This window comes from Thunnus maccoyii, chromosome 11, assembly GCF_910596095.1.
Source record: "Thunnus maccoyii chromosome 11, fThuMac1.1, whole genome shotgun sequence".
Classification (NCBI taxonomy): Eukaryota; Metazoa; Chordata; class Actinopteri; order Scombriformes; family Scombridae; genus Thunnus; species Thunnus maccoyii.
In genome coordinates this window covers 25,617,144-25,633,073 of record NC_056543.1, presented here as the reverse complement: position 1 = coordinate 25,633,073, position 15,930 = coordinate 25,617,144, and the positions used below count along the sequence as shown (strand labels likewise).

General features: G+C 40.5%; 2 protein-coding genes across 2 annotated transcripts in view; one reads left to right on the top strand and one right to left on the bottom strand.

Moving 5' to 3' along the window:
- The window catches only part of kcnh3 (potassium voltage-gated channel, subfamily H (eag-related), member 3), a 134,162-nt gene extending 132,404 nt beyond the window's left edge, over window positions 1–1,758 (bottom strand). The window contains exon 1 of the mRNA XM_042425601.1: window positions 1,205–1,758. Within this exon, the coding sequence (XP_042281535.1) occupies window positions 1,205–1,280 (76 nt within the window). The 5' untranslated portion in view covers window positions 1,281–1,758. The remainder of the gene's footprint in view (window positions 1–1,204) is intronic.
- Window positions 1,759–5,346: 3,588 nt separating this feature from the next.
- idh1 (isocitrate dehydrogenase (NADP(+)) 1) lies at window positions 5,347–15,839 on the top strand. The gene is made up of 9 exons (XM_042425603.1): window positions 5,347–5,483; window positions 7,192–7,321; window positions 10,288–10,579; window positions 11,570–11,672; window positions 12,354–12,531; window positions 12,671–12,822; window positions 12,958–13,098; window positions 13,274–13,436; window positions 14,715–15,839. Exons 2-9 carry the CDS (start codon window positions 7,200–7,202, stop codon window positions 14,806–14,808), a joined length of 1,245 nt encoding a protein of 414 aa, XP_042281537.1. The 5' UTR covers window positions 5,347–5,483; window positions 7,192–7,199; the 3' UTR covers window positions 14,809–15,839.
- Window positions 15,840–15,930: the final 91 nt, after the last annotated feature.

The window sequence follows — 15,930 nt, the reverse complement described above, 5'->3', positions numbered from 1 at the left end:
GAGATGCTATTCGTTCCTTTTTTTGTCCTCACAGTTACTCTGTATACTAAGAGGAAGGACTAACAACTCGCAGTGGAGAGGAGAGGAGAGGAGAGGAGACTTGGAAAAACCTTGAGTGTGATCAGAATCTGTCTTTAAGAGACTTGCTGCATGGTCGAATCATCTTTGCTACCATACTGTCACACATAACTGGTTTAGGGGAGACACTGGCTCCCCCCACTTGCAGACTCACACAAACTCCTATCACCCTGAATAATCAACACAGGAGGAGAGACAAACAGCCCAAGCGCAATATAAGCATTTCTCACCCGCCCACCTACCCAGCATGGGCCCAAACACACACGGGCTGCTCATCGCATCTGTTCGCAAGACACCCTTGCCAACGAAAAAAAAAAAAGGTCTGTTCATCCTCCTCTCTCGAGCATCATTTCAACTGCTGCTGCTTAAATAGCCTAGAGATCAAAATAGAACAGGGTTTGTTCATGCTCATCAGGGAAGTGAACTCACAAAATGAATTGTAACCTTTCTGGCAAGACCGGTTGACTAAAACAGAGAATACAGAGCGAAGCCTGGACATGTGCCCAAGACATAATGGTGAACGGCCACAATGGGGCACAATGGAAATGAAAGCAATCTAGTCATAAAGCTATAACAGTAGGATGCATCACAGCTGCCCTGAAATTCAAGAAGGAGGCTTTAATTACATGCATCTACACTATGACCACTGACTGTTATCAAAACACTGCCATCACATGGACTATAAAACCACAATACTGAGACCAGCAAACTCTTGAATGCATCATGTATTTGCAGAAGTCAACACTAATTATTTTCCTTTGTGCTTTGTTTGTAGCTCATAGTGTGAAAGTGCAGCTTGACCTCTTCTTGTACAGACAGGTGAAGTCCATCTTCTAAGAAAAAATGGCCTTTTCACAGAGGACATCACTTTGTTCATCAACATATTGCAGAAATGAGACCTTTAGTTTATTAGGCAGAGTGAAAAGGTAAATTATCAAACTTTTAAAGTTGCACCTTGCAGAAAATCCCTGTAAACATTAATCAGTTTATGTAGTGTGGTGGTTTTCCATACAGGCTTTCTATTGTGTGTGTTTAACCGCGTGAAGCATCCTTCAAAGTATATTGTGTGATTGCTATTCTTCTCTGTTAAAAGAGATCATCAGAGAGCTGTTTGTTTGTTACTCACGGGTGCCATCGAAACGGGTGGCGATGGTGTCCAGGAAGGTGTTTTGTGGGGCCAGCAGCCCTCTCATCACCGGCATCCTGCTCCGGGTCGACTGGGTCCTCCTGCCTCGGCGCCCTGGGGCAGCGCTTGACTCCTGCTCAGACGCGAAACTAGGCAGGAAGCGAGAGGTGCCCGGTGCGCATCCCAGCCCCTGGAGAAGCGCACCGATCCGAGATACGCGCGGTGACTCCACCTTGGCACCGCGGGGGTTGTGACCATAATCAACTCAGCAAAGAGCGAGCATTAACCGTGGGATGCACCTGTGCACCGTCCAACGGGGGGGAAAATCAAATGAAGACGCCAGTGTTTATACGCAAAAGCAAGAGCGCAGCACAGAGATGGGTATGGATGGATGGACTGCAAGTTTTGGTGCTGATGGTGCGTGGAGTGAATCTTATAGCAGCAAGCTCCTCCTCAGCTCTCTCTCTCTCTCTCTCTCTCTCTCTCTCTCTCTCTCTCTCTCTCTCTCTCTCTCTCTCTCTGTCGTTGCTTGGTTATCTCGACACAGCTGAGAGCAGCAGTCACACGACGCCTTTCAGGTCTTGCCAAGCTGCGGTCCTGTTTCAAAGTGGAGGTGGGAGACAACAAAGAGATGCTGCTTTTGGAAGCCAGTGGCCTTTACCCCTGATCTGGACCGCCCTGTGTAAAGTGGACCCAATAGGTCGTTGGGAAAGAGAGTTCTCAATCACGTTTACATGAAGCAAAAGTAGCGTTTTTAAACATATAATTACAGTCTTATCAATAAACACAGCACCTCACTGCATGTTTAAGTGTCTCAACTCAGTTTCTAGAGATACATTTGTATAGAATTAACCAAGCTTTTTAGATTGAGAAGGTGAAGTATAGGATTTTATTACTGTAGATGTCCAACGAGGAGATGGGCTTCTCCAGCCGCTGCTTTCCTCTCCTCAGGACCACATGGCTGCTGCATTTGGAGAGACAGAGAAGCGGTTCAGACCTCATTGCACGGTGCGGTTCTGCCATCTGCTGGTTGACAAGAGCAAGTTTAAACCCGATATATTGAATTTAGGTTTGTTATCATTTTTACACATTTTTAAGCGCTTTAACGTACAATGTTCTTGAGATTAACTATTTATTGTCTGTTGTCGTTTCGATACATCAAACGTGGAATAAAATAGGTATATTATCTCTTTCAAGACTAGGATATAAAAACCGACAAGACATTAAACAAAACATCAAAGCAAAACATAAAAACATCTGAAGTGTAGCCTATGGGTGCATCAAAACCCTCAGGGCCCCAAACACCCATAAAGGGGCCCTAAATCAGGTTCATTGCATGTGTTATGGTCTTGGTAATTTGATTAACTGCAATTTGCACCACTGTAAAATAACAACTAACGCAAGTCCTGCATTATTAGCTCAACTTGTAATCCTGTACAGAAGGACACTGCGTCAAATCTAGCTTTAAGGCCTTTAGTTTGTATGTGCTCGCTTGGTAAGTTGTGTTAAATCAAATTACCACAAACTAACTGACACACAGAAACCCAGGGGCCAGGTTGCCTATAATGTATTCCAACATAAAAGGACTGGTTGGTCTCTGGGTCTCGTATAATGAAGCTGCATGTGTAGTTAAATGGGAACTTGGTGGTGACAGGGTAGTAGTGCACAGAGGCCAGTAGGTGTAGGTCGGTTGATAATCAGATTGGATTGCCTTTTCTTTCCCCCCACTATAGAATATGTATTTAAATAAGTTTAACACAGGCAACTGTGTAAAACTATCATCTTAACATAAAATTTTGTAGAGGCTGTATTGCAAATTCTAACTGCAAGAACAGATCAGAAGCTGAATATAACAAACCACAAAACACTCATGGACATATTACATTTAAAAGTGTTTATCAAAATATATCATTGCATATATCAAATATCTATGGGATTCAAAAAATGCTTTTATACAACATTCCCTATCAAGGTACCTATTTAAGCTAATTACTCAACCTAAAACCAAACCAAGGATGGAAAACATCCAACAACCAATCACCAGACCTCTGCACAGGTTATAATTACGAATCACACATGACTGAAAGGCTGACTTGACTATTATTATTATAAATGTGAAACAGAGGAATTCTAGATTAGTTGTGTTGGCAACACGATAACAAACTTCAGCAACCATATGGGTAATAAAACAAACATTCATTAAGGCAAACAACAACAAATTTTACCCATTGGAGGCAACACAACCACAAACAACATGCAAGCAGAGAGAGGAGGGGTGTGTTTCACCGATGTGATTGTTGTCTTGCATGGTGGCAAGTGTTCAATAATCACTTAGTTTCCCATTCAATTTAAGGTCCTTCACCATTATATTTGGGTAAGTGTCCACTTCTCCTGCTTGTTTCATTTGAATGACATCACTAAATTTCTATGGTTTCATCGGCATGAAGAAGTTCTTCACAATTTTTTTCCCCCTAAAGTCCTTATCATTCACAGTGGCATGAAACTGCTAATCCAACGAAGTCTACTTAACCTGGCTTCCCTCTGATAGATTTCACATAATTAGTGCAATACCATCTTTGAATACATTGCAATTTAGAGGAGAGCTGTTCCACAGAGCTAATTTGAAAGAACCAATTGAAAACTGGACAAGAAGCATGTTAATAGTAGCTGCAGGGGAGGCCTGATTTGTCTTAGCAGCTGGCAGAAATGCAACTGCTGAATTTTCAGATGCTGGCTCAGTGTGGGATGCTCTAGGGTCCCCATCCCCAGGTTTACTGTGCTTCAATTGGTTTTTGGTAATTTGGTAAATTTATTTTGGATTTTCCACCACTATAGCACTGCGTCAAAATTTAGTTTCGAGACCTTAATTCATGTAGTTTATATTGTCCTCCATAGCACATATTCATAAATTTGTGTTAAATAAAATTACCACAAATTAACTGAAACATAGTGAACTTGAGCCCATGTGTAGTCTGCTGTGTGCATTGAAGTCGATGGAAATGAATTCATTCAGCCATCACTTAAATTCATGGAAGACATTTTGACATGTGACAGCAGGAAAAGCACAGGTGTGAAAATAAAATAAAGATGGCTGAATTCTATGGAGCTGCTTCAGTTTCAGGGTCCTGGTATTGTGCATGCAGGCTCATTGTCACACTGTCATGATTTAATGGGCCACTTGATTAGAATGGAGCCATTTTTGACGTTATTAGTGACACCTTGTGCTTTCCCATCTATGACAAGTCAAGGCTGCTTTGAAAAAGGCCTGTTGGTGGCCGTGGACTATCCTGATTCCACCACCAGAACTTGTAGATTACAAGTCCTCCTCCAGTGGACGGAGGGTTCAATAAGAGTCCAACAGCAAATGTTTAGCCAGGGGAGGCCTTCAAGGACCCTTAGTGGTCTCCACTTCAATAACCAGTAACAACTAGATCAACTGCAATAACCAGTGTGTATACAGACTACTTGGCTAGATCATCCTGCTAGTTGACCTTGGGACAAGAACAAGCTGCTGGGCCCTCTCTTAATAATTCATTGTCCCAAACAAAGATATAATAAGTTAAATACCACAAACCAATTGTTGCATAGTGATCATGGTGCTTTTGTGGGACCTCGGGAGTCTGGGGGTTCACTAGTTGCCTGTATTGCCCTGTTAGTTAATCCAGGCTTGAGTATCAATGAAACCAGACAAAATATTTTCCAAAGTAGCCTAATGAGAATTGTTGGTAATCGGTAATGAAACCACAACATACTTTAAAGAACTTTCGTGAGAAAAAAACTACTATTTTATGTACTCCACAGAAGTAAATTATTTACTACAGTTACTGTACTGTAAATAATTATTTGGTGGGGACAACAACATAGGAAGCATACCATTAGATACATTTTTACTAAATAAGAATAATAGCAATAAATAGTTACAAATACAATAAAATGAATGAGTAGATTAATTTAAGTGTCGTTTACTTTAATACATATTTTCATTCTATATGGCGATAGAGCGAAGTGTCTTCCGGACCAATCAGCGTACCGTGTTTGCAGACCCCGCCCGGAGAGATCCCTCCCCTCATGATGTGTGGGCTTAGCTGATTGGTGGCGAGATTGTTCTCTTTTCTCTGATTGGTCAATATCTTGCCCGTGAACTCGGGAGGTGGAAGCCGGCTACCTGCCGATTCTCTCAAGCTGCCAACAGCTTTCAGCTCAGAAGTACCAGGAAAAGACGTCTCATAGCTTCCTCGTCTCGGTACTGACTGTGTCGTGGACCATTAAACTGAACAAGGTAGGAGTTTGTAACGTAGAATGAAACTGTCCTTACTGCAGAACCAAGTAGTGGCGACAGGGAAGTGTAAATGAGTCTTATCTCATTTCACATCCTTTTGTCCTGTTACAGTGATAAGCTAACAGTCAGGCTACAAACCAGCGAGTATTACAAAACTCAAGCTAAAGGGGTTTTTTGTGTTCGACTAACTAGGGTTCAACCAAATAATGTCACTTTTAAGGGGTCATTACTGAAATGAATTCGTATCTGGGCAACCCGACTAGTTGAGGCCCATTGCAATCTCTGCAAACTCCTTCATGTTTTGGACTGCTATTTCTTGACATATTTATCTAAACTATACGTTATATGCCATGTTTGCATTTCTCATCTGTAGGGCTGCAACTAACGATTATTTTCATGATGATTATTTTCCGATTAATCCAATCGATTAGTCATTTAGTCAATAAAATGTTAGAAAATGGTGAAAAAAGATGATCACTGTTTCCCAAAGCCCTTGATGTCGTCCTCAAATGTCCACAACCAAAAGATATTCAGTTTACTGTCACAGAAGACTAAAGAAACCAGAAAATATTCACATTTAAGAGGCTGGAATCAGAGAATTTGGACTTTTTTTTTCTTAAAAATATCTCAAAGCGTTTAATCTATTATCAAAATAGTTGCCAATTCATTTAATAGCTGGCAACTAATTGATTTAACATCTAATCGTTGCAGCCCTACTAGTGTGGTCTGACTTTCTGTGGCCATCTCAGCAGTCTCCTCCCCATGTCCTGTTCTGGAGGCTTATGTAACTTTTTCAAACCTCCTGTGATTTTCAAAAAATAAAAATAAAAAGATAGATAGAAAGCTGCAACTTGTGAAGAAATCCGGTCTTTGAACATGGATGTATAAAGATAACTTCCATGTCTTTGAAATTCTCTTAACTATTACCATGACTATACCCGTCTTAAGACGTCTTTTCTTCAGCATTTTAATAGTCATCATGAAGACATGAATGGTCACACTGTTTTTATTGTATTTATTGATTTTCTCTCTCTATTATTTGTTCTCTGTGCAATGCTGTTGTGTTTTTAGGATTTAGGCTAAATCCCATTTTTATTCTACACTTTAATTATTTTTCTCCTTGATCCTCATAACTATGTCTGTGTTTTCATTTGACTGTATTTCTCAGTGTCTGTAAAGCACTTTGGTCAACTTTTGTTATTTTTAAATGTGCTCTATAAATAAATAGACTTGACAGGTGTGTATTAAAGCAAACATGTAATATGCAGCTGTATGTCCTTATAACCTTAAAATAAGAGCCATGCATAATATTTAAACCATTTCTAAATCAAAGCTGGTGACAGTGTACCGAGGTAAGTTTGTTAGCTCTGGTTGACCATATGCTGCAGGATTTTCTGTCTCGCTTTGACAGACTTACTTATACATAGAGGATTATGGAGTAAATCAGGAGTAGTGATTTAAATGCTGAGTCTCTGGTCTGGCTACTCCCACTTGATGTTTTGAATGAATTCATTCATTGAGGAGTCTGTAGTGTTATTTGGAACTTTTCCCTCTGTGGGAAGCAGCAAAACTTATCCTGCAAATCTATGGTGTTTTTGCTTGATAAAATACCACTACTGTCACAATGCTCTGTCTTTTTATCTCTCTTTGATTCATTTCTTTTTCCTTCTCTTCAATATGCGTGTGTTTGTCCCATGTCTACTCCCAGGCTCTAAGATGGCTCAGAAAATCAAGTCAGGTTCTGTGGTGGAGATGCAGGGAGATGAAATGACTCGGGTCATCTGGGAGCTCATTAAGGAGAAACTCATCTTCCCATACCTGGAGCTCGACTTGCACAGGTAATAACACTGTAGTATGAAGAAAACTGCAGGGTGGGGTGGGGTGGGGGGGCATCAGTCACCAGCACACCTGTGTTTTTGAAATGTTTGGAAAAGCACTTATGATGTTACAGAGATTAGATTAGCAGATTATGCAGTCTGTAATTCAATTGCCTTTGTCATGGCACTCCCAGTTACATGAGGGGATGGTGTAGTGTTGCAACTGGTGTTTTCTACAGGGACCACTGAGTGAGACTGAATTAAAAAAAAAACTAAAAAAACTATGAACTGACAGTTCCTGCAGTGCTGGGATTTCTAGTTTGGCTTGTTTATCCTGACTTCTCCCTATAGAGAGTGTGATGGGCAAAACAACCAGTATCTGATTAGCACTTTATGAAAAGGTGCTAATCTGGTGCTAAGGTGCCATCTTGAGCCTAGTCGCTGACAGGATCTCCTCTGTGGCTGTTGTTATCTTGGTTACACTGCAGTATGTACAGTGTTACATCGGAAAAGTCCCCCTAAATTGTAGCAATGTGATAATAGGATCATGTTATTATGAGGAGATCAGCTGCATTAAAGTTGTGTGAATATAAAGAAATGATAGATGACATTTCTTTACAAGCATTACTCAACTCACAGAAGATATATTACACTATAATTATACCTCAGACATCTTACCATCTAATGTTCTATTGTAGCACACATAATTTTTCTTAGGGAGGCTTCAAATTGAGGTTTTAGGGCCTGATACTGATAATTGGTTGGGCGTTTTATTACAGAGAAGTCCCCAAAATTAGTGTTTGAGTGACTTTTTGTTTACTTGTTTACTGTCTTTTTTTCAAGGTCACCAACAGATTTTTCTAGTGATTATTGGCTATTTCAGCACCCTAATTGACGGGAGCATCCGTTGCTTCATTTGACCTAGCTTCTTATCTCTTGCATGGACCTTGATCGGAGGATGTATGTAATTTGTTGGGGTGAAGTTCAAGTCCCTGAAGTTTCCACCATTCACTACTGTATCTTCAGACTGTGGGGTGTTCACAGAGTCAGCACACTGGACTTTGGCTTCCTTCTTTTTTTTCATTTGATTTTCAACATCATTTCTTGCATAGAATTCTAAAAGTTAATGATTTATTGTGCAACAGGCCTTGGAAGTACACATTTCATTTAATATGGTGTAATAATTATTCTGACATAAGAATTTCACAACAAGCATGATTGTCACACATTGAGCCACTGGTAAAAACAAACTAACCCCCTGCATTGAGACATCTTCAGGGTGTTATGTAGAATAGATAACACTCATTTAAAACTTTAAAGACACTTGGGGTATTTGATATTAGTTCCAGATGTGATATGAGTAAACCTGTGTTATGTGCATGCATTTCTTGAAGAGTGCAGATTGAGGCCTGTGCAGGTTTTCTGCCTCCGAGTGTCCAAGGAATGCATGAAGTTGTTAAATAAGTGATAGAGATTGAAGCGACACACGGCATCGCAAACACACAAGAACAAATACAGCATACTTGCTAAACCTGATCTCGTTTCTTTAACGCTTTTTGTGTCAGTCTGTCTTCACTGGTATGTGTCCAGTTTGTCATCAGATGGTGAGCGTCATATTGTTGTGGCCTGGCTTTCGGGGGAAGGGAGGAAGAATGTGGGTAAAAGGTCGTGCCTGCTTTCAAACAAAGCCAGAGTCCACGAGAAAGCACATAGGCTAATACTTGAAGGGAATGATAAGCACATTGGGCTTAGTCTACTTTTCAGGTGTACTTCCTCATCTTGGGAAGCTGTGAGGCCCCTCAAGCACAAGTCTAACAAGGGGAGCTGCTTTTCCAGCTATCTTGGCAGAGGGCCAGTTGTCATTGCACAATTGATTCCTTGTTTCTTTTGTCTTTCAGGGCTGAAAGTTCTCAGGCACCATCCCTGATTTCAGGCATAGAGCAGTTTTAAATTCATATAATACTTCATTAAGTACATTGTACACATTTCCTCCTGGACAACTTTTCAGGCTCACAAATCTTTTCTTGCTTTAATGCCTGGTCTTTGTGTTGTGGGGTCCCTTCGTAGATCTCCCCCTCACTGAGGCAAGTAAAAGACATAGAAAGAGGAAGCGAGTGAGCACAGTTGCAGTACTGTGAAGGAAGTGGGACAGGAGGTTAATGGCTACTCTTGATGCAAGCGGAGTGTCAGGTCTTGCAAGAAATATAATTAGCCAAGATATAGAGTGAATAAGGCCCCAGCAGCAATTTGAGTTTCTCCTCAAGCTGGAAGCGAGCTCTTTCACTACTCATTAATGTTGTTCATGCTCTTTGACACTGTAATTGTGTTAAATGTCACAGACATTGTACTTTAACATTCAGCGCCTAGCTGCTTCTAGCCAACCAAAAAGATAGCATACATTCACTCTTAGTGCTTTGTCAGTTAATGCTCCTAGGAAGCTGTGCAATGGTGTGTGTGTATACTGAAGCGTACATAATCACTGCTCTTCTTGAAACAGAATGCTATTGTTTATGGTGTCCCATGCCTCTGCTGTTTAGATTATAAATGGTCTCCATGTCCGTTTCGTTGTCTCTACGTTCTTTCTCCATTTCCACAAGTACACAGATATACTGTTAGGGCTGAATATTGATCCTCAATATTTTTTGTATTGAGGTCCAGATCTAAATCAAGAAACTTTTATAATTTTAGACCATGTTTTTTTCAGGTATAGGTATTTTATTTTACACCAATACATCAAGCAGTGTGGCATATTTTGTTAAACAAAACAGGTTTAAAACATGTTATTCCCCAAACTAAGGTATTGAACAAAGTATCGGGTACTGTATAGACAAATATTGTATTTGCACCAATGTTGAAATTGAAATGAACGATCCCCAGCCCTATACACAGTACCAGTTGACATTTCCAGTACATTGCTGATATATATTTTTTAGGTTTCATTCTGATGCTACTTATTCAAACTTTTCAAACTCTCTTTTCCTGCACAGCTATGACCTGGGAATGGAGAACCGAGATGCAACAGATGACCGGGTGACTGTTGACGCAGCAGAGGCAGTCCGGCGTTACAATGTGGGCATCAAGTGCGCCACCATCACGCCAGATGAGAAGCGTGTGGAGGAGTTCAAGCTTAAGCAGATGTGGCGCTCGCCCAACGGGACCATCCGTAACATCTTAGGTGGCACAGTTTTCAGGGAGGCCATCATCTGTAAGAACATCCCCCGCCTGGTGCCCGGCTGGGTCAAACCCATCATCATTGGCAGACATGCCCATGGAGACCAGGTACCTTATCGGTTCACAAAACATCAGTTGGCCAAATTGCTTAGATGACGTTTGAGTTTGAAGAGTATTTATACTCACTGTCTCTGTAAAACTTAAAAAATACATGTTACAGTGAGTGAGGAGATCAAATTTCTATCCACTTGAGGCTACAAAGTCAAGTGGGGCCAGACTGAGTAAATTGTGTCTTCATTAGCTTTTTGTGCTCTACTAATATAATATTGTGTCAGAAGTGTGGAAATTATATTATGGATTACATTGGTATGTGTAAAAGCCAAACACAGAGTCAACTCTTCAAGCTCTTCAGTATGAGGTTTAAATAATCCTGATTTGCACAGAAGTCAAACTGTAAGACTACAGCTAAAAGCAGCAGCTCTAACAGTATAGCAATTATGTGACAGACCTTTTGTATCTGCAGAGAAACTTATCCCAACTCTCTTATTATGTGACAAAGCTGCTACTGAAGGGGCATATATAATCTTAATTTTTAAACCTCTGTAACAAGCGGTCTACTGACTCTCCGTCAACTCATGCACAGTGAGTTGCGGTTATCTCAGACATCATGAGGTTGTCAGGAGAGACTCAGTCAATAATTGTACTTCATCAGCTGTCCTTTGGACCATAACGTACTGCCTTGCAGCCTTGACAAGTCGCAGCAACGTCACAGAGCTAAATCATAGGCTGGCTTGTGGCGCTGTGCCAAAGTCAACTGTTCTCCCATCAGAGGAGAGTAATCCAGGTGAAGTGTCATATGACTGTTAGTTACGTAATAGCCCATGGGTGTCAGAGGTATGCATATTTTATGCTCTGCTGATATGTTGTATCACCTAACACTTCTGGTGATGGTCACTGTCATTTGATCTTTGATTTAACACCATTTTATAGGATGTGGTTCATACCTTTTAATAGCTGTTTGTAATGGTTGACTGGTTTAGTGGGATCAAACATCCCTCTACTATTAACCTTTTGTCTTTCTCAACGTGCTCCCCACAGTACAAAGCCACAGACTTTGTGGTGCCTGGGCCTGGGAAGTTGGAAATGACCTACACACCCACAAACGGAGAGCCAGTCAAGTTTGTCGTCCATGAGTTTGAGGGTAAGAGCACAGTTTGTGTCAGCACTGTGTTTGATCAAGCATCCAACACCTCACCACAGATGAGAGGTCTGCTAATTCAAGCAAGGTGGTAAAGTTAGTCACGCAAGATGTCCATGATTGTGATTGTGCACTTCTAATATCATAGATCGACATGCCTCAAGTATGCAAATACACACACCAGTCTTACATGAAAAATATCTTGCAGCAAAGATGTCAAATACCATAATATGGATGTGTAATAGGTTGTCAGTCAATATAACTAAGCTGAACTTGCACCATAGAAAGGCTTTTGCAAGCACATTGTGTTCACATTGTAAATAGGAAATTATAAGATATTGCTTATCTAGTAATAGTTCTGTTGTAACTATTTGCCTGTTCTGGTTTTATCACTGTAAACCAAACACTGAGCCAACTGAAATAGATTTAAAAAGGTTGAGTAATGACAACTAGAAACAGGGATTTCATTTCAAGACTTTTCTCAGTGTTTGTCAAAGTTTGAAACAAACATTGTTATATTACTTATTTGGTCATACTATAATGCACACTAAAATGCAGAAATACACTAAACAGGTTTGTGTAGATTTTTTTTTGTGTGTGTGTGAAAATGTATGTGATTCTACTGTGGCATGTGTGAATGTACTGTTAGTATATATTCATGTGTGTGTCTGTATGTCTGTCCAGGCACAGGTGGTGTAGCCTTGGGGATGTACAATACTGATAAGTCCATTAGGGACTTTGCTCACAGCTCCTTCCAGATGGCTCTGTCCAAAGCCTGGCCTCTGTACCTGAGCACCAAAAACACCATCCTGAAGAAGTACGATGGTCGCTTCAAAGACATCTTCCAGGAGATCTATGAGAAGTAAGGAAATCCACACACCACAGTCACAAAGGCATCTTTTGTCTCTCTCTTTTAGAAACACTGGTACACACACATTCTTGTCCTTAATATACTGTAGATCACAACTTAAATGTATTTTCCACCCTTCTGTGTGTCCCAGGGAATACCGTGCTCAGTTTGAGGCCAAAGGCATCTGGTATGAGCACCGTCTGATAGATGACATGGTGGCCCAGGCCATGAAATCAGATGGAGGCTTTATTTGGGCTTGCAAGAACTATGATGGAGATGTACAATCTGACTCTGTGGCACAAGGTTGGTGAAGAAACATGCTTGTTGTAAGATTTGTGAAAATCTATGTAAAACCCTTATAAATATAAATCAGAGTTTTTCATTTGTTGGTTCAAAGATTTTCTGTTGTTCATGTGGTTTTGTGTGACTCTGTTTCAGGCTATGGCTCCCTGGGTATGATGACTAGTGTCTTGATCTGTCCTGATGGACGGACGGTGGAGTCAGAGGCTGCCCACGGCACGGTGACACGCCACTACAGACAACACCAGCAGGGAAAAGAAACCTCCACTAATCCCATTGGTAGGAAAATGAACCATAGACTTAAACGTTCAGCATCTATCCAAACATGACCACTAAAACTACTATTCTATTAATGTAATCTTGATTTATATGAAATTGTATATGATATATATAATACATTGTATGAAATATATAGGGATTCATTAACTTTACACTGTGCATCTGCTTGCTGTAGCCTCCATCTTCGCATGGACACGGGGCCTGCTCCACCGGGCAAAGCTGGACAACAATGCAGAGCTGCGAGTATTCAGTGAGGCACTGGAGGCCGTTTGCATCGAGACCATCGAGTCTGGATTCATGACCAAGGATTTGGCTATCTGCATCAAAGGATTATCAAAGTAAGTCTCCTCATAAATCTAACACTCAATTCATATTTCTGCTTCAGGCACCACAGGGTCTCCTGGTGATCGTCATAGAACCACCGCAACACTGGCTGGATGTGTCGTACTGCGCATTCATTATTTACCCAAATAAACCCGTGTTAACATTCTTTGAGAGCGCTGAAGGGACGACTTGCCTTGTCTAGCTTTTGAAAAGATTACTACTATGCAATTATTAACAGCTGAAAACAATCATGTTTACATTCTTTCATTCACTGTGATGGAGAGTGATGATTATGGCGGCAGAAAGTTTGCAATAGATGTGGCCTCGCTTGATCAGAAAATGTGTCCCTTAGCTGCTATATGTGTTACTGAAAAGGAGAAAATTACATCTGATCTTTTATGATCATTTTACCTACTAGACAGTCCTAAAGGATAGGTTCACAATCTTTTCAAATCTGTCTTAAAACAACAGTCAGGTGCCCACATAAACATTGAAACAGGTTTTTCTCGCTGTAATCATTCCTCTTATTCATACTGGCTATTAAAGATCCCTTCCAAATGTGCTTAGAATGTAAGTGATGGGGGACAAAATCCACAGTCCATCGTTTTGAGCAAAAATGTTTTTAAAAGTTTATCAGAAGATAATGAGGCTTCAGCAGACTGAGTTAGTCACATGAATGTCTGCCACAGTTACAGTCTTTTTAGTAACAGCTTCCCTCTTTGTGTCTCGACGGACAGTGTTTTCCTGTTCAGCTGCAGTGGAAGGATCATAAGAGAAAGAAGGATTTTGGCACTAAAAAGACTGTAATGTTGAAAGATATCTACTCGAATTGACTAATTTGGGCAGCTGAAGTTAGTCATATTAGCTTCAAAGAAGTTTCTTAATCAGTTTTTGCACAAAAGGAGGGCTGTGGATTTTGTCCCCCATCACTTTTTTCACATTAAAAGTGGATTTTAAAGGGATCTCTTACTGGCCAGTATGAACAGGAGTAATGATTACAGCAAGAAAAACATGGGTCAATGTTCATTTGGGAACCTGACTTGTTTTAGGACAGACTTGAAAAGTTGTGAAATTATCCTTTAACTCAGAAAAAATCTAATCTTTTTCCATGTAGGTTAAGGTTTGATTTCATTAAAGTAAAAATGTTACTTTTCTTACTTTTTATATTTTCAGTGTTTGGCTTAAATGGCAACTGTATCTGTAGATATAAACAATGGGAACACTGCAGTCTACTCAGTGCCTCCTAAAGTAAAGTATAATTAATCCTTTCTCCTCTGTTTCTCTGTTTGCAGTGTGACTCGTGCTGATTATTTGAACACCTTTGAGTTCCTGGACAAACTAGCAGAGAACCTGAAGATTAAGCTAGCCAACCAGCCCAAGCTGTGATCTCACCTCCCAACCTCTGCAGTTAAACACAGATACACACACATTCAAACACATGCTCACACACACAGAGACATCTATACAGCTACTGGAATTACTGGCCCCCAAGTGACACTGGAGCAGTGAAGAGTGTGCCCAGGACTCCAGGAGGTCTTTGGACTGAAACCATGTCATTCCCTAACACAGGGTCTGATCATGCAGGGTGCCTTGTCTAGATGAAAGGGGAACATAAGCTTCTGATCCATGTAGGCCAACATCCCTCTTAATGCATCACTAGTAGACAAAAAGCCATACCGTGACAGTGTAAACACATGATTCAAACATTAACTCACACTTGGCAAATGACCTGATGGGTCAGTGACCTTGTTTACCCTAATTGCACTAGGTTCCCTGAGGAGAGTGTGGTGTGTGTTGTCAGTATTTGTTGATCAGTGCTAAACAGGGGACTATCCCACCAGAAGTAGTCTGAGGGAGCTTCTGGACCCTCACTGCCTTATTTGTTTTGTGTCAAAGTCATCTGCTGGTTCTGGTCATTCCCTACATCTTATCATGTTTTACCAATACCTCAGACATTTGAGTGACAACATTATATGTTTGAGTGCCATTTCACAGCCACAGTACAAGAACAGCTAATCAGCCTGTATGTCACCAATGAAACCTCTCAGCATGTTAGTAGACCAGCCATGCATACATGAAATTGTACTGTTGTTCAATACATAACACACAACATATGGACTGACGTGTTCATCGATAGTATTCAAACAAGGGTTCTGGTCCCCTTACACAATTTGTAAAGACATTAAGGTTACAATACATGCTTTTAGATTTTGTACTCTTATTAACTTTACTATTCACAGTGGTTAAAAAGGTGTATTTATTTGTCCTTCCTATGTGTGTGTGCGTGTGTATTAACATCCAGTATGTCACTGATGCAAATCGTAAATCTTCATCAAAATGTCCATCTGTTGGTTTGTCATCAATATTATGCTTAAGTCCTAACATTGTAACTCACAATAAATGAGTTTTTGAAGAAATTTGGGTGTCATTCTTTGATAAAGGCTGGTTCACTTTTATGAGGCCTTCAGTTTAAACAATAAGGTTGTAGATTAAAAACGGTGAGTATTA

Coding starts and splice junctions, on each gene's coding strand:
- idh1 (XM_042425603.1), top strand. CDS start 7,200: ATGGCTCAGAAAATCAAGTCAGGTTCTGTGGTGGAGATGCAGGGAGAT. Junction 7,322..10,287: donor CTGGAGCTCGACTTGCACAG/GTAATAACACTG, acceptor TTTCCTGCACAG/CTATGACCTGGGAATGGAGA. Junction 11,673..12,353: donor TGTCGTCCATGAGTTTGAGG/GTAAGAGCACAG, acceptor ATGTCTGTCCAG/GCACAGGTGGTGTAGCCTTG.